Here is an 18,785-nt window from a genome sequence, read left to right on the forward strand (position 1 = left end):
AACAGTTTAGCACCGCCTTCAGCCCACGGCATGATCCTGGAGACCCAGGATCGAGTCCCACGTTGGGCTCCCTGCATGGAGCCTGCTTCTCCCTCTGCCTTTGTCTCTGCCTCTCTGTGTGTGTGTGTCTTTTACGAATAAATAAATAAAATCTTTTCAAAAAATTGGTTTGCTAAAAATAAATAATTAATGAATAATTAAATAAAAACTGGATTGCTGCAAAAGCAGTGTTTGGAGGGAAATTTATAGCACCATAGTTTGTAGAAGGAAAGAAGAAAGATCTCAAATCAGTTATATTAGTTTCCATGTAAGAAACTAGAAAATAAGTTAAACTCAGAGTAAAAAAATAGAGATCAGAAACCAGTGCAATAGAAAATAACAGAATAGGGTAAAAAAGTCAATGAAACAAGAAGGTAGGCCTTTAAAAAAATCAATGAGATGGATTCTTTAGGGACACCTGGGTGGCTCAGTCAGTTAGGTGTCTGCCTTCGGCTCAGATCGTGATCCCAGGGTCCTGGGATTGAGGCCCATGTGGGCTCCATGCTCACTGGGGAGTCTGCTTCTCCCTCTCCCTCTGCCCACCCCCTCCCCACTTGTACTCTCTCTCTTTCTCTGCTCTCTCTTAAATAAATAAATATAATCTTAAAAAGAACAAAAAGGAAATAAAAAGAAATGGATCCTCTAGCCAGACTAGCTACAAAATAAAAAGAGAGGCCCCAAATTACTAATATCAGGAATAAGAGGTGACATCACTCTAGATCTTAACAGATATTAAGAGGATAATAAAGGAATAATAGAAACAGCTATGCCACTGAATTTGAGAACTTGCATGAATTGGATAGATTCTTTGAAAGACACCAACCACCAAAGATCTCTCAGAAGAAATAGATAATCTGAATATTATTATTTGGATTAAAGAAATTGAATTTGTAGTTTAAAACTTGAAACAGGAATTTCTGGGCCCTGATGGGTTTACTAGTGAATTATGCCAAACATTTAAAGAAAATAAATTCTACATAACTTTCCAGGAAACACTTGGAAACTTGGAACACTTGGATGAAACACTGCCCAGCACATTTTAATATTTTTATTTTATTTTACTTGAATACTCTCTACACCCAATGTGGGGCTCAAACTCACAACTTCAAGATTAAGAGTTGTATGCTCTAATGACTAAGCCAGCCAGGCACCCCTTTGCCAACACATTTAGAAGGTCAGCATTATTCCCTCACTAAAACTTGAAAAAGACCTTACAAGAAAGCAGAGTCAGTATCTTTTATGAACACAGGTACAAACATCTTAACAAAACACTAACAAATCAGGGACACCTGGCTTGCTCAATCAGTAGAGCATGTGGCTCTTGATCTTGGAGTCATTAGTGGATGCAGAGTTTACTTAACAAAATTTCAAAAAAATATATAATTAAAAATTAAAAAATATTAACAAACCAAGTCCAGCAATATACAGAAAGGATAATATATATTAGGACCAAGTGACATTTATCTTACAAATGCAAGATTGGTTGAACATTGGAAAATTTACCTTATTCTCAGGCTATGACAGAAAAGAAAAGCTATACAATAATCGAAAAAGATGCAAGGAAAGCTTTTCACATAGTTCAACATATATTTGTGACAAAAGCTTTTGGTAAACTAGGAATAGATAGAACTTCTCAGTGTGATAAAGGGCCTGTACAAAACATTACAGCTAACATATTTAATGGTAAAAAACTTCATGTGCCCCTCCCCAACTCCAAGATTGTTAAAAAACAAGAATGTCCACTCTCACTGCTTTAACATCTTCCTGAGTGTTGTTCAAGTCAGTGAAAGAAGTCAAGAAGATAAAAGGCATAGAATTTGAAAAGGAAGAAGAAAATACAGTATTTATTAATACATGATGTGATTGAAGAATCTACAATAAAGCTACAGGAATGAATAAGTGATTTTAGCAGGTTTTAGGATACAAGGTCATATACAGAAATCAACTGTATTTCTGTATAGTAGCAACAAGTAATTGGGAACTTAAATTATTGTTTACAATCATATAAAAAACTACATATGAAAAAAAAACTACATATGGATATATTTAATGAAATTTGTGCGATGTCTGTATGCTGAAAACTAGGAAATGTTGCTAATATAATGAAAACCTAAATTAATGGGAGATATATACTCATTGATTCTAAGACTCAGTATTATTAAATGGCATTTCTCAAATTCATCTCTTGATTCAAAACATCCCCCATCAAAATACTAGCAGACATTGCTGTAGAAATTGACAAATTGATTCTAAAATTTACATGGGGGATCCCTGGGTGGCGCAGCGGTTTAGCGCCTGCCTTTGGCCCAGGGCGCGATCCTGGAGACCCGGGATCGAATCCCACGTCGGGCTCCCGGTGCATGGAGCCTGCTTCTCCCTCTGCCTGTGTCTCTGCCTCTCTCTCTCTCTCTCTCTCTCACTGTGTGCCTATCATAAATAAAAAAAAAAAAAAATTTACATGGAAATGTAAAAGGACCAGGATAGTCAATACTGTTCTGGAAAAGGTCAAAATTAAGGGATTTATATTACTTGATTTTGATACTTCTCATATAGTAATCAAGAAAATGTGGAATTGGTATAGGTGTAGACAGATCAATGGAACAAAATAGCCCAGAAATAGACCCACACATATATAGTTGTTGATTTTCTACAAAGATGCCATAATAATTCCATGTGGGAATTTGTCTTTTCAACAAATGGTGCTGGAAACAGTGAATATCTATACACATAATATGAATCTCAACCTTAATTTTACACTGTTTACAAAAATAAACCTGAAATGATCCATAGACCTAAATGTAAGAACTGAAATTGAAAAACTATGCAAAAACATAGGAGCAAATCTTTATAACTTGGTAGAAGACCAAGATTTCGTAGAACGCAAAAAGTATGAACCACTAAGGAAAAAATGATAAATTGGATTTCACTGAAATTAAAAGTTTTAACTCTTCAAAAGACATGTTAAAATGAAAAGGCAAGCCATAGACTGGGATAAAATATTTGTGAAATGTACATCTGATAAAGAACTTGTACCCAAATTATATAGATAAGAACACTTAAAAATCGGAAAGACAAAAAACAACCTAATGATTAAAAAATGGGCAAGATTTGGACAAATAATTAACCAAAGAAGATATGAATATTAAATTGTAAATAAGCAATGAAAAATTTTTGAAAAGGTGCTCGAAATCATTAGTCATCAGAGAAATCCAAACTAAAACCCCAAGGATACCACTGTACACTCATGCTGACTAAAAGCAGAAAGGTTAATATTATCAAATGTTGATAAGGATTTGGAGCAACTAGAACTTTATCACACATTGTTGGTATATACCTATATTCACATATTTAAAGCAAATAATCATGTTTTATGTGCAAGGAATATACCTCTATAATTCCAAAAATTGGATTTTCTTTCCGTGATGCTTTGACATTTCCTTTTTCTCTAAAAGTCAACTTGGAATAGTAATAATTTTAGGACCTCATTACTCAGGAAACTGGTGTGAAAATATAGATTAGATAAAATTTGAAATATTCAATGTACAAATGTAGACTAGAATGTTCTTATTTCTTATAAGCCTGAATTTTTATTATGTAAGCTATTACTAGAAATTGTGGTAACACAATGCCATTTTTTAAAAAATTTTATTTATTTATGATAGTCACACAGAGAGAGAGAGAGAGAGAGAGGCAGAGACATAGGCAGAGGGAGAAGCAGGCTCCATGCACTGGGAGCCCGACGTGGGATTCGATCCCGGGTCTCCAGGATTGCGCCCTGGGCCAAAGGCAGGCACCAAACCGCTGCGCCACCCAGGGATCCCCACAATGCCATTTTTAAGCATTTAAAAATACTTCTTCTTTCAAAAGTTTTTTTTTTTTTAAGATTTTTTAAATTTACTTATTCATAGAGACCCAGAGAGAGAGAGAGAGAGAGAGAAAGGCAGAGACACAGGCAGAGAGAGAAGCAGGCTCCATGCAGGGAGCCCGACGCGGGACTCAATCCCCGGTCTCCAGGATCACACTCCACGCTGCAGGCAGCACTAAACCGCTGTGCCACCAGGCCTGCCCTCAAGAGTTTTTTAAAGAAAATACCTTGCAGAATATAAGCCTCTTTTGGAGTCTCTATAATATTGAAAATATTTATCCCTCAGTAACATTTCCTAACAGTTCCTTTCACAGATGTAGAAAATTCTGAACTTGATTTTTAATATTTTTAAAGATTTATTTATTTATTTGAGAAAGAGAAAGAGAGAACGAGCAGGAGGGGCAGAAAGGGAGGAGAATCCCAAGCTGATTCTGCAGTGAGCACAGAGCCCAACACAGGGCTCAGTCTCACAGCCCTGAGATCATGACCTGAGCCAAAACCAAGAGTCTTAACCAACTGCACCAACCAGGTGTCCCTGAACTTGATTTTTTTTTTAAAGTTAAGATCTTCATATTTTATTGAACACAGAAAGTAATTTTCTCGTTTAAATCATTTTGGCTCAATTTGTGGTATTCGGGTAGACTGTGGAAGATTTGTGGCAGAATTTTTTTTTTTTTTTTTTTTGTGGCAGAATTATAATCACACCTATGTATCCATTTGTTATAAGCCCACTGCTAGGATAGGGGCTGTAAAGACTATTGAATGCATAGACCCATGGGATACTTTCCCATCAGAATTATTTTCAACAGGGGAACAAGATGCTTCAGACTTTCAAAAATATGTATTTTTCACTGAATCTGCTTGGAATAGTTGTTATAACTCTAAATAATATGTTATAATTTTATGTTCTAAGAAGTAAAAGAATTAGAGTTAAATAAAGTAGATAAAATACGTGTTCCTTTGGAATAATTACTTTGCCCTTTGTAGATTGAAGCAGTCTGGGAAGTGAGTTATGTTAGAATTCAGCTTGCTAATTGAAATACCAATTCAATACCAATTGAAATACTTGGTATTTCAATGAATGAATGAATGAATCTATTCTTCATATCTCTATTGAGATATCCTCTAGTTTACTAGTGTCATTCTTGCAAAATATACCAGTTCTTGCTAAATGAAACAAAAAAAAATCTAACACATGAGAAAGTGTACTATATATGTAGTTAGTTCTATGTAAAAGTGCATTTTTTACCCGAGTAAATGACCTGTTCGTTTTATGATTATGTATATACACATGTAAAGATTGAATTTTTCATTTTTTAGTTTTGGGACTTTTTAGTATTTGAAAAAGACATGTTAATGTCATATTTAGTGTAAATTAATTGAATGGATCAAACACTTTTATTAATAGTTCTACTTTATTCCTTAAGCATATGTTCAGAAATACTTTATATCTGTGGGTGGACTGGATGTATTGTCTCAAGTTCTTGTGCAACTGGAATCAGATTCACACAAGACTCTTTCCAGTGCTAAGCTTGCAGTGGTGGTGACAAAGACAGTGGATGCGTGTATTGCTGATAATCGTGAGTGAACATGCTTAGTAATTTTTCTGCACTTGAGTTTTGTTTGAATTCAGCATGGTGAGTGTTGAAATAGACTGAACACAAACATGGACTGGACTTTCAGTTTCTCACAAGTGGGAGGGAATCTTAAAAATGTCTTTCCCTAAGGGTCCTTTGACTTCAAGTTAGATTCTGTCATTTCTAAACCTTTGTTTCACTGAAAAAGCAGTATTAAATTAAAGACTTTAGGTGGGAAATGAAGGGACATCATAGAAAGATAAACAATGGAAAACCCAATTTGTAGGTTTTTAAAAATTATATAAAGAATTAAGGTATGCCTCTTATCAGTATGGGATCTAACTTACCCAGCCGTAATTAGCGTGTGGCAGATCCAGACTTGAACCTGTGGCAGCTTCTCACATATAGAGACACTGAGGAATGATATTCTGTAAATCTATGTAATAAGCAATTCTTGATATTCACAAATAACTGAAAAATAAGATGATTTTTTAAAAAATCAGTTATTTAGGGCCTGTTTTGTGCTGGGCTTCTTGTGAGCTCTAGAGTTACAAAAATGATTAAGATACAGTCCCTTGAACAAACATTATATGGTCTTATTTGGGGAATATAAAAAATAGTGAAAGGGAATAAAGGGGGAAGGAGAGAAAATGAGTGGAAAATATCAGTGAGGGTGACAGAACATGAGAGACTCCTAACTCTGGGAAACGAACAAGGGGTGGTGGAAAGGGAGGTTGGCGGGGGTTGGGGTGACTGGGTGACGGGCACTGAGGGGGGCACTTGACAGGATAAGCACTGGGTGTTATGCTGTATGTTGGCAAATTGAACTCCAATAAAAAAATATGCAAAAAGAAAGATATAGTCCCTTGAAGAATTTACAACCTTAGTGTTGGTATGAATATTATTAGATGCTGGGTGAACTCTGTTAAAACCCCCTTAGAAGTATAGCTTAAAACGTCAGCTTCTTGAATTTTGTAACATGGCATCATAGCTTCAGGTGTTCTTCACTGTGTCATTAACATCAGTAGAACCATGGCCAGCTAATAATGTATTTCAGTGATGGACAGGAATTAGTTACATAGAGGGGTCTATAGTCCACTAGATAAGAAGGGTTATGTAAGGTGGGAGTAAGTATATTCACCTTTTAGGAAGGTGTACTATTGACTTCATACTTCACAGCAATGTAGGATAATTAAAAAGAAACCATTCTTCATAAAACAGGCTTTAATAAATTGTCTTTAGTTTGAAAGAGAGATTAATGAGGGCTATATAAGCTATTATCTTATTACAATACATTTATAGTCACATACATATGAGATACAAATATTAGATATTATATTGATATTGTATCGTTCTCCTAGGATAAGATCTGACAAATAGTATATATGTGTGTGTGTATATATATGTATATATAGTTATATATATAGTTATAAGTTTTAAGTTTTTTTTTCTATTTTATACCAATAGCTACTTTTGGAATAATACTATCCAAGTATCAGATTGTTTCAAAACTTCTGACATTACTGCTTCATGAAAGTCTGGATTCAGGAGAAAAATTTAGCATCATACTTACTCTTGGTCATTGCACAGAGGATTGTGGTAAGTATTGAATTTGTTTAGTGTGCTTATTAAAATAGTGGAGTGGAAATCCATTTTTGTTTTTTTTTTCTTATTTTCATATGAAAGACTTGGAAGTACTGCCTTTCTTTAAGTCATTCAGGCCCCACACTAGTCATATTGCTCCTCATCTTCCTTCATCCGTGCCCCTCCTTATCCCTTTCTGCCCAATGCCGGTTTAGGCACTTAGCCCCTCAACATCTTTCACCAATGTAATTGGAATCAATTCCTCCTTGTATTCTACCTTTTCTACCTCCTTTTTTTTTTTTTTTTTTAAAGAGTGGGAGGGAAGGGAGGAGGGGAGTGAGAGTGAGAGAAAGAATCTTAGGCAGGCTCCACACCTAGCACAGAGCCTGACATGGGGCTCAATCCCACAACCCTGAGATCATGACCTAAGCTGAAATCAAGAGTTGGGTGCTTATCCAACTAAGTCACCCAGGTGCTCTGGATTTATTCTACCTTGTAAATTTTTTATTTTTATTTTTTATTGAGGTTTAATCTGACAGTATACCTTTTTTACCCATTTTTCCCCAACTATAACTTTTTTTAAAACCACATGAGGGCTGTTTTTGTTTGTTTGTTTGTTTGTTTGTTTGTTTTACGAGGTATGACTCTATCCTGTGGCTGTATTTCAGAGATCATCACTTATGAGGCAGCTATTTTATATCAGAAGATAATTTCCTAAATGGAAAATACTTTTGAAACTATTTGTTTTACTCTTTCTTAAGATTTAAACTATGTTCATAATTATCACAAAGAAGAGGGTCACCAGGGTGGCTCAATGGTTGAGCATCTGCCTTCTGCTCAGGTTGTGATCCCGAGGTCCTGGGATTGTGTCCTGCAACAGGCTCCCCACAGGGAGCCTGCTTCTCCCTCTGCCTCTCTATGTCTCTTGTGAATAAATAAATAAAATCTTTTTATTTTTTTTTATTTTTATTTTTTTTAAATAAAATCTTTTTAAAAAAATCACAAGGAACAATTATGACCTTATGTAGATAGTATATGAAAAAATAACTGTATTCCGCTTTCAATTTTGATATGTGTTCCAGAGGAAAATCAGTATGATCTTTTTAAATACAATGGTCTTCCACTCATGATACAAGCCTTAACTGAATCACAGAATGAGGAACTAAACAAAGCTGCCACTTTTGTGCTTCACAATTGCAAAAAAATTGGTAAGTTTATTGTTACTTAAAAAAAATACTGAAGTTTATCTTCTTTGATGAACCAAACCCCTTAGGCTCCCAGTCTCTTCTTATGTTTGAAAAGCAGAATATGACAACTAGAGTATTTCAGCATATAAAAAACCTATGTGGAAGAGAGCAACAGTATAGATAATTCACTTATTTTATGCAAAGTGGACAATTTAGTTGTAGGACTTAAATTTGAGGCCTACAGGTAACTTACAGTTAAATTATGAATTACATTTGTTTACTTATTTAAAACATATTTGAGTGCCTATTATTTACCAGGCACTGTGTTAGGTTTTAGGGATATAGTGATTAAGAAACAGTCTGCACTCATAGAGCTAATTTTAACTAGATAAATAGTCACTGAAAAATCTAAAAAAAAAAAAGAATGAATTATTAAATATTAACCTAAGGGTTAGGAATGAATGGAGCATAGATCTTAGAATATAACAAAATACTGTGACCTCAACTTGCAGCAGAAAAGGCTTCAGAGGAAGTGACTCTTGAGCTGAGATCTGAATGTATAGTGTTAACTAGGTCAACCATAAGCAACAGTGAGGCACAAAGACCCTGTGATAGGAGGGAGCATGCATTGAAGGAATCATGGCCTTTGAATTGGTCTTTATGAGAGAAAAATTGCTGCTGCTGCAATATGTAAAAAGAAAACTTAAAGATTATAGGGAAGAACTGCTTTATGAAAACTGCTAAAAAAAAAACAAAACACTACCTTAAAACCAGTTTCCACATACCTGAGGATGTTTATGTGCCTGGCATAACATATTTTCATAATGTTCTTTCTCTTCTAACTCTGAAGAGTAAAGTTCTAATTTATGACTGGGGCTTGGGCTTCTGCCAAACACTTGCTTTCCATTTATTTTTAGTACTACCTAAACAATTAAGATAGTCTGGATGGGCAAAATTTAGAGGAGGGGGTATGGGGTATAATGTTGTCCTTATTAAAAGTATTAAAATTATATTTAAAGTGTCAAAAAAAAACCATTCTACTAATGGATAAATTCACTATTTTTCCCCATATTACAAAGCTGAGAAACTATCTCTAAGTCTAGGAGAATATCCTTTTGGTGAAAATGAAGAACAATTAAAATACATAAATACTAAAGAGAAGAATTTTGAAGAGTACTGGAAAAAAGCAAAGGAACTTCTACACAGACTAGAACACCTTGAAAGAGAAAGAAATGAGGTTGGCTTTTTGTTTCAAAGAATATAGAGCTCTTTTCTTTTTTTTTTAATTATTTTTATTTATTTATGATAGTCACAGAGAGAGAGAGAGAGAGAGAGAGAGAGAGAGAGGCAGAGACACAGGCAGAGGGAGAAGCAGGCTCCATGCACCGGGAGCCCGACGTGGGATTCGATCCCGGGTCTCCAGGATCGTGCCCTGGGCCAAAGGCAGGTGCTAAACCGCTGCGCCACCCATGAATCCCTAGAACTCTTTTCAAGTATTTTCTACAGTAGAGGTTGGAGGGTAAAAGATTTTTCTTGCTAAGTTATTTTTTTTACTTCAATATGTTTTTAAAAAGCTTTGTTCTAGGGATGCCTGGGTGGCTCAGCCAGTTAAGTGTCTGCTTTCAGCTTGGGTCATGATCCCAGGACCCTGGGATCAAGTATTACATTGAGCTCCTTGCTCAGCAGGGAGCCTACTTCTACCTATACCTGCCATTCCCCCTGCTAGTGCTCTTTCTCTCTCTCTGACAAATAAATAAAATCTTTTTAAAAAATAAAAATGAAAAGAAATAAAAAGATTTGTTCTAGTGAGAGAGAGAGTGAGTGTGTGTGGGTGGGGAGAGGGAGAGGCAGAGAGAGAATCTCAAGCAGACCCCCCACTGAGCACTTAGCCCATCACAAGGCTTGATCCCACAACCCAGGAGATCATGACCAGAGCCAAAATCAAGAATCCACCACTTGGGACGCCTGGGTAGCTCAGTGGTTGAGCATCTGCCTTCAGCTCAGGGCATGGTCCTGGAGTCTGGGGATCAAGTCCTGCATCGGGCTCCCTGTGTGGAGCCTGCTTATCCCTCCATCTATGTCTCTGCCTCTCTCTCTCTCTCTCTCTCTCTCTCTCTCTCTCTGTGTCTCATGAATAAATAAATAAAACCTTTAAAAAAAAAAAAGAGTCCAACACTTAACTGACTGGCCATTCAGGAGACCCAGATCTTAATGGTTTCAAATTTAAAATTCATTATTGGTACTTGAGAATCCATCTTTGAGAATAGGAAGAAAAAGATTTTTAAAAAGTGGAGATTAATACTGAAAAAATAAGACATGGAAGATAGAGATCCAAAGTTTGTATAAGAGAAAAAGGATGGAGAAGTAATAATCTCTTTCTTTACATATGTGACTGTATATGTGTACGTTTCAGTATTTTTTCTGTGTATGTATGCTTTGTGTCTTTGTATGCACATCCATTTTCATTTATTTTTTAAGTAGGCTCCAAGCTCAATATGGAGTCCAACATGGGGCTTGAAGTCACAACCCTGAGATCAAGATCTGAGCTGAGGTCAAGAGTCAGACACTCAACTGACTGAGCCACCTAGGCACCCTGTGCATGCATTTTTAAAAATAAAAGCATAGTGCTCAACTTAGTATAATAGTATGTAATTTCATTCTTTTAAATGACTAACATTCATTATTATAGATTATTATAAATTTATTTAACTAGTCTTTTGTTGAGGGATATTCAGATTATATTCAATCTGTGCCCAGTGTAGACAACTCTCGAGTAAACATCCTGCCATATATATAATTTTTGTAACAGCTTTACTGAGATGTAAATCACATTTGATTCGATTGACCTGTTCAAAGTATACATTTCATTGGTTTTTAGTATACTCACAGAATTGTGCAACCATTACCACAATTAATCTTAGAATACTTTTATCATCCTAAAATAAAACCTCATACCTTTTAGCAGTCACCCTTCATATTTCCTCCAGCTGTTCTCCCTACCTCCTCAGCTTAGGCAACCACTAAACTATTTTCTGTCCCTATATATTTGCCTATTCTAGACTTTTTATATGGATTTTTTCTTTTTTTCTTAATCTGTTTTATATAAATTTGAATTATATAACATGTGACCTTTTATGACTGGCTTCTTTCATTTAGCATAATGTTTGCAAGGTTTATGCATGTTTATATCAGTATTTCATTCCTTTTTTAAAAAGCTTTATTGAAAAAAAATTTAAAAAAAGCTTTATTGAGATGTAATTCACATGCCACACAATTTGCCCATTTAAAGTATGTAATTCAGTAGTTTAGTATTTACAGATACGTGCAACTATGGTCAAATTTAGAATATTGTCATCACTTCAGAAAGAAACTCTGTACCCTTTAACTACTTGCCTGCATCCCCCATGCACAATCTTCTTTCTATCTCTATAGATTGGCCTATTCTGGATATTTCATATGAATGAAATTATGTAATATATGATCTTTTGTGACTGGCCTCTTTCATGTAGCATGTTTTCAACATTCATCCACATTTTAGTGTGTTTCAGTACTTCATTCCCTTTTATAGCCAAATAGTTTTCCATTGTGTGAGTATATCACATTTTGTTTATCCATTCATTGATGGACATACTCTCATAATCTATGTCTTTACCATGGGTTTCTTGTAGACGGCATATAGTTTGGCCTTTTTAAAATCCTGTATGACAATTTCTAGTTTTTAATTGATGTGATCACTTCATTTATGTTTAATGTAAATATTAGTATGTTTGGGTTTAAGTCTACCATATTGCTACTTTTTTCCTATTTATACCATTTGTTCACTGTTCTTTTCTACTCTCCTTTCTTCATTTATATCATTTTAAGATATTCTAGCTCACTTTAGATTATTAGCTAAACATTCCTGGTTTTTTAAGTGATTGCTTTAGGGTTTATACTATACATCTTTAACTGATCATGGTCTATATTCAACTAATACTATTCCATTAATGTATATTGTAAGATGTTTGCAATAGCATGCTCACATATCCGTTTGTTCTTTGTGTTGTTGCCATATATGATTTTACAGCTACATTGCTATAAACTGCCCAGTAATGTTACTCTTTTGCTTTAAATTTTTTTCTGAAAATTTAAGATACTATTTACATACAATGATAATGACATTTTAATTGTACAGTTTATGATAATTTTTTACCATTGCATAACTACCACGACAATTAAAATAATAGAACAGTTCACTCACCTTAAAATGTTTCTTTGTATCCTTTTGTAGACAGTCCCATTCCCCATCTTCAGGCCCAGGCAGCCATTGATGTGTTTTTCTTTTTTTTTTTTTAATACTTTATTTATTTATTCATGAGAGAGAGAGAGAGAGAAGCAGAGACACAGGCAGAGAGAGAAGCAGGCTCCATGCAGGGAGCCCGATGTGGGACTCGATCCTGGGTCTCCAGGATCACGCCCTGAGCCAAAGGCAGGCACCAAACCACTGAGCCACTCAGGGATCCCCATTGATGTGTTTTTCATTGCTGGTTTTCTTTTTATATAATTTCACATAAATTGAATTATATGTTAAATAATCTTTTGTGTTTGACCTATTTTTTTTGTTTGACCTATTTTACTTAATGTGTAATGTATTTGAGATAAACCAATTTTGTTAATATTTGTTCCTTTTTACTGCTGACTGAATATTCCATAATATGGATGTACTACAACTTGTTTATTCACCGGTTGATGATATTTGGATTGCTTCTAGATCCTGGCACCATGAATAATGTTACTGTGAACAATGGCTGACAATTCTTTGTGGGAAGTTTGCATTTTTATTTCTCTTGGATAGATACCTAGGAGTGGAATCACTGGACAATTATACCTTAAAGAAATTATGAACCTCTGTTATAATGCATCTACTTCCACTTGCCAGAACACCAAAAGGAGAAAAAGTCCCTTATTTCTCTCCAATCTTGTATTATACTTCTAGCACTTGCTAATAAGAGAGACTAACATCAATGCTAGCCATAGAATAGCAGTCATAGAGTCTAGTTTCAGTTTTACAATTGGGTGAAGAAGGTTGGGTTTGGAGCTGAGGAGCAATAAATTAATAACATCCCTTAGGGCAAGTATAGAACTATTACCCTGGGATATTCCTTTATCATCATTTCATAGATTTCTCTTTTTATCCTCCCTAGTTTGATTTCTTGTTTCCTGGATCCCATATTATCCTCTTTTTTTGTTCTACATTTTAGGAAGTGTTCTCATCTTTATTTTTTAAACCAATATGTTTTTCACTTCTGCTATCATATTTGTAAGTTACCAAAGCCTCTTTTTTTTTTTACTCCATTTAAATGATCTTATTCTTATTTCATGGACTTAAGAGATGATTGGCAGTCTTCTCATAAATATATCAATGATAATTTTCCTTTTTTTAATTTTTATTTATTTATTTAGAAAGAAAGCATATGGGATCCCTGGGTGGCGCAGCAGTTTGGCGCCTGCCTTTGGCCCAGGGCACGATCCTGGAGACCCGGGATCGAATCCCATGTCGGGCTCTCAGTGCATGGAGCCTGCTTCTCCCTCTGCCTATGTCTCTGCCTCTCTCTCTCTGTGACTATCATAAATAAATAAAAATTTAAAAAAATGTTAAAAAAAAGAAAGAAAGCATATGAGTGGAGGGAGAGGGAGAGAGAGGTAGAAAAGCAAACTCCCCACTGAGCCCAGGCCTGAAATGAGGCTTGATCTCCGGATCCTGAGATCGTGACCTGAACCCAAACCAATAGTTGGCCATTTACCCAACTGAGCCACCCAGGCATCCCTCATGAAAATTTTCATTAAAATTTTTTTCCTCTAGGGCGCCTGAGTGGCTCTGTTAGTTGAGTGTCTGACTCTTGGTTTCGCCTCAGGTCCTGATCTCAGGGTCCTGGGATCAAGCCTCACATCAGACTCCACTCTCAGCAAAGAGTCGGCTTGTCTCCCTCTGCCCCTCCCCCTGCTCATATGTTTACTCGCTCACTCGCTCGCTCTTTCTTTCTTTCTCCTTCCCCCTCTCCCTCCCTCAAATAAATAAATCTTTTAAACAAAGTTTTTTTCTTCTGGTCTGAAGTTTTTGAATCTTTTTCCTCTGAACTTGCTTGCCTTTTTGCTTGCTAGCTTGCTGTCTCTCCTTCCTTCCTTCCTTCCTTCCTTCCTTCCTTCCTTCCTTCCTTCCTTCCTTCCTTAGTCTCTAGCTTTCTCCATATTTCTGTTGACCTTTGGTTGCTATTCATATTTAGGAGTCAGGTAGTAAAAAAGTCTTTCTGAAAATTTGTTGATTATGGATTCTCATAGGATTAATTAGATGGGTCATTTTTGGAGAGAACTTCCAAAATCTGCTCTCCTGCCTAGAGATTGTCAGCCAGTTTTCTGGACTCAAAATGGGAGAAGAGAGCTTGTGGGTCTTAGTATTCAATATGTGAATATTTGCTTAGATTTGTTTTTTGAATAGTATTCTGCCTTTAGTTTTGTTTGGTGTCCTCCAATGTAGAGACTCTGTTTTATCCCTTCCAGAGATTCAACTTTCAACCTTGGGGAAAGATTCAGTTTCAACCTTCTGGTGTCAGTCAACACTGTGTATACACACAGACACACACATACTTAAATATATATATACACTTATGTATACAAGGGTCGAGATCTAGTAAAACAACTATGTGTTGTTGTTTTTTTAAAAAGATTTTATTTACTTATTCATGAGAGACACACAGAGAGAAGCAGAGACACAGGCAGAGGGAGAAGCAGGGTCCATGCAGGGAGCCTGACGATGTGGGAGACTCGATCCCGGGTCTCCAGGATCACACCCTGGGCTGAAGGTGGTGCTAAACTGCAGAGCCACTGGGACTGCCCTGTTGGTTTTTGTTTTGTTTTAATTTTATTTATTCATGACAGACACACAGAGAGGCAGAGACAAGCAGAGGGAGAAGCAGGCTCCATGCAGGGAGCCCGACGTGGGACTCGATCCAGGGTCTTAAGGATCACACCCCAGGCTGAAGGTGGCGCTAAACCGCTGGGCCACCCGGGCTGCCCTGTTGTTGTTGTTGTTGTTGTTGTGTTTTGTTTTGTTTTGTTTTGTTTTGTTTTTTAAGAGGGCTCCACATCCAGCCTGGAGCCCAATGCCAGGTCTGAACTCACAACTCTGAGATTAAGACCTGAGCTGAGATCAAGATCACTTGACTGAGCCACCCAGGCCCCCCTGTAATCCACCTATTTCTCAAACACTTTCATCCAGTCTTTCTATTTTTAGCACCATCTTCATCTCATCTTTAGACGTTCCAATACCTCCAATTCCTAAGCCTTTTTGAAACTTTGGCGGCACATCCTAGGTAGTTTCTTAACTTTTTCCATTGTCAGCTTTGGATTCAGCTTTATTTCCAAACTTGTGTTGCCTTTATTTCTTTCATTTCCCCTGTTCCTGTAGGTTTATGACTTTTTAAAATTTGTTGTTCAAGAGTGCCTGAGTGGCTCAGTCAGTTAAGCATCTGCCTTCAGCTCGGGTCATGACTAGGGTCCTGGGATTGAGCCCCACATTGGGCTCCCTGTTCAATGGGGAGGCTGCTTCTCCCTCTTCCTCTCCCTACTGTTCCCCTTGCTTGTGATCTGTCAAATGAATAAATTTTAAAAATATATATTTTTTAAATCCTGTTGTTCAGTTGGGTTTTTTGGAAGGCCAAACATAAATGGTGGTGTTAAATTCATCATCTTTACCAGAAGCCCTCTTTGTTTATCTCTTTATTTTAATATATTATCTTTTTAGAGAGAAAGTAGGGGGCAGAAGATGATGGAGAGAGAGAATCTCAAGCACACTCCCTCAGTCTCAGGACCCTGAGATCATGACCAGAGCTGAAATTAAGAATCAGACTCCCAACCGACTGAGCCACCTAAGCACTTCAGAAATAAAATTTTTTTAAGCAGGCACCATGCCCAATGTGGGGCTTGAATTCACAATCCTAAGATCAAAAGTTGCATGCTCTAGCAACTGAACCAGCCAAGCGACCCCTCCTTTATTTATTTACAGTTGCAGAATTGTCTGTTGGTGGATATGGTAGCTCTTTTTCTTAGCTGTTTATATTTCCTTTCCTGTTAACTGTTCATCTCCTTTTCCTACTTTTCTACATTGTTGTTAATCTTTTTCATATTTCATTGTCGTAGCTTTTTATAAGTGCTAATAAAAAATCATACCCCAATATATGACTTAATATATATTATTTTTAGATGTTTTGATTATCATTTGATTTTGCTTCTGACTCTTTATTCTTCTGAGTTCCTCCTCCACCTACTCACATTGTTCTTGGTCTGTACAGAACATTGAAAAACATTTTTCCGGGATCCCTGGGTGGCGCAGGGGTTTGGCGCCTGCCTTTGGCCCAGGGCGCGATCCTGGAGACCCGGGATCGAATCCCACGTCGGGCTCCCAGTGCATGGAGCCTGCTTCTCCCTCTGCCTGTGTCTCTGCCTCTCTCTCTTTCTCTCTCTGTGACTATCATAAATAAATAAATATTTAAAAAAAAAAAAACATTTTTCCTATGATCAAATATATATTTTTTCTTTTATGATTTATTGATTTTGTGTGATATTTGGAAAGGTCTTCTCCTTAAGAATGTTAAAATCGGGATCCCTGGGTGGCGCAGCGGTTTAGCGCCTGCCTTTGGCCCAGGGCGCGATCCTGGAGACCCGGGATCGAATCCCACGTCAGGCTTCCGGTGCATGGAGCCTGCTTCTCCCTCTGCCTGTGTCTCTGCCTCTCTCTCTCTCTCTCTGTGACTATCATAAATAAATAAAAATTTAAAAAAAAAAAAAAAAAGAATGTTAAAATCGATTTTCTTTTAAAACATAAAGTTTTGGGATGCCTGGGTGGCTCAGTGGTTGAGCGTCTGCCTTCAGCTCAGGGCGTGATCCCAGTCCAGGAACCGAGTCCCTCAACAGGCTCCCTGCGTGGATCCTGCTTCTCCCTCTGCCCGTCTCTGCCTCTCTCTGTGTGTCTCTCATGAATAAATAAAATCTTAAAAAAGAAGTTTCATTTTCTGTATGACAATATTTAGCTCATTTTGACTATTTTTGTGTACATTCTGAGATTGGGATCCAATTTATTTTTTCCCCAGATGGCTACCCAGTTGTCCCCAGATTATTTATTGAATATATTCCCTTTTCTTCCAATGCATTTTATCATGTATATTGATTGTATATCATGTTCTATTGACTGTCATGAAATTTTCCTACATTATTTAAAGGGAGTGTAAATTGGATTATAAAGCAAACAGATTATCTTGAGATTATTTACTTGTCATTTTTACATTATAGGAAGAAATACAAAGAGAAAAAGATAAGGATAATGTTTCATCAGTGAACATAGATATTCAAAACACATTGAAACACCTCCATGCAGATAGTCTTGGCAGAGGTCCTACAGCAGAAGATAAAGATAAAAACCAGTCTAGAAAGCTTCAGAGTTATAAGTCCCATGGATGTGCAAATGATCACCAAATGAAGACCCTGTTAAAGAGTGCAAATCCAGTTGATGCTTGTTATAGGGAGAGTGTGCAAAATAAGACTTTATGTAAAGCCAATTCAAGCTATAATCAAAATTTACATGGACAAACAACTTTTGAAGAAAAGAATTCTGTTTCTCAATCGAGGTATAGTTTAATAATAATTTTTTCTAACTTTTATGTATTTAGATATTTTTTGTGCAGTACTTTGTGTCACACTGTTAGGCCCTGGATATAGAAATGATAAAACATGGTCTTGAGCCTAAATGGAAATATTGGGAAAGGAGTTTGGTTGGGGATGTATGAGCCTGTTCATCTAGAGCCTTGCATGTCATACTCAGGATTTGTGGTTTTCCCTCATGGGGCATGAAAGTCATTTGAGGATTTTAAATTGAGTAACATCAAATTTGAATTTTAGAAAGGATATTCAGAAAACTTAACCTGAAACCCTATACAGTGTGTAACAATGTATACATTGATAATCCATCAGCAATATAGCAAAAACCAGTTTGTAAATTTAATTTGATAAAAGGGAGTAGTGTGTGATGAAAATCTTCCTTAGATTTGCCTTCTTACTTATTCCTTGCATGTCACCTCCAGTTCATATCCTTTCTGCCTTAGGTTGTTCGTGGGGCTGAACCTGGGATTGTAGCTTTTCTTAAACCCTTGTGTTCTTTCCTCGGTTCCTGGAGGCAAACTGAAGAGTATGCCGCTATATTCTGGAAAGGCTACAGAATGAACAGAATATTGGGGAGATGGATTACATTATCATCACCCCCTTTTTCCTTTTCAAAACAATTCTTGTTGTCAATTTTAGCTTGATTTCTCAGGAATGTGGAATCAGAGAGCATCAAGATATGTTCTCCAGGGCAGCCTGGGTGGCTCAGCAGTTTGGCGCCGCCTTCGGCCCAGAGCATGATCCTGGAGACCTGGGATCGAGTCCCGCATCGGGCTCCCTGCATGGAGCCTGCTTTTCTCTCTGCCTGTGTCCCTCTCTCCCCTCTCTGTGTTTCTCATGAAT

General features: G+C 36.7%; 1 protein-coding gene across 20 annotated transcripts in view; it reads left to right on the plus strand.

Annotated features, from left to right (window-relative positions):
* The window catches only part of TERB1 (telomere repeat binding bouquet formation protein 1), a 50,844-nt gene that overhangs the window by 16,514 nt on the left and 15,545 nt on the right, over positions 1–18,785 (plus strand). For all 20 annotated transcript variants that reach the window (XR_007410537.1, XR_007410538.1, XM_049109699.1 and 17 more), the window contains 5 exons: positions 5,332–5,484; positions 6,949–7,080; positions 8,148–8,273; positions 9,332–9,489; positions 17,577–17,911. Coding sequence is in view for 18 of the 20 variants with exons in the window: in XM_049109699.1 (XP_048965656.1) it covers positions 5,332–5,484; positions 6,949–7,080; positions 8,148–8,273; positions 9,332–9,489; positions 17,577–17,911 (904 nt within the window). In the remaining 2 variants the exon portion in view is untranslated. The remainder of the gene's footprint in view (positions 1–5,331; positions 5,485–6,948; positions 7,081–8,147; positions 8,274–9,331; positions 9,490–17,576; positions 17,912–18,785) is intronic.

Source organism: Canis lupus, chromosome 5 (genome assembly GCF_003254725.2).
Source record: "Canis lupus dingo isolate Sandy chromosome 5, ASM325472v2, whole genome shotgun sequence".
Classification (NCBI taxonomy): domain Eukaryota; kingdom Metazoa; phylum Chordata; class Mammalia; order Carnivora; family Canidae; genus Canis; species Canis lupus.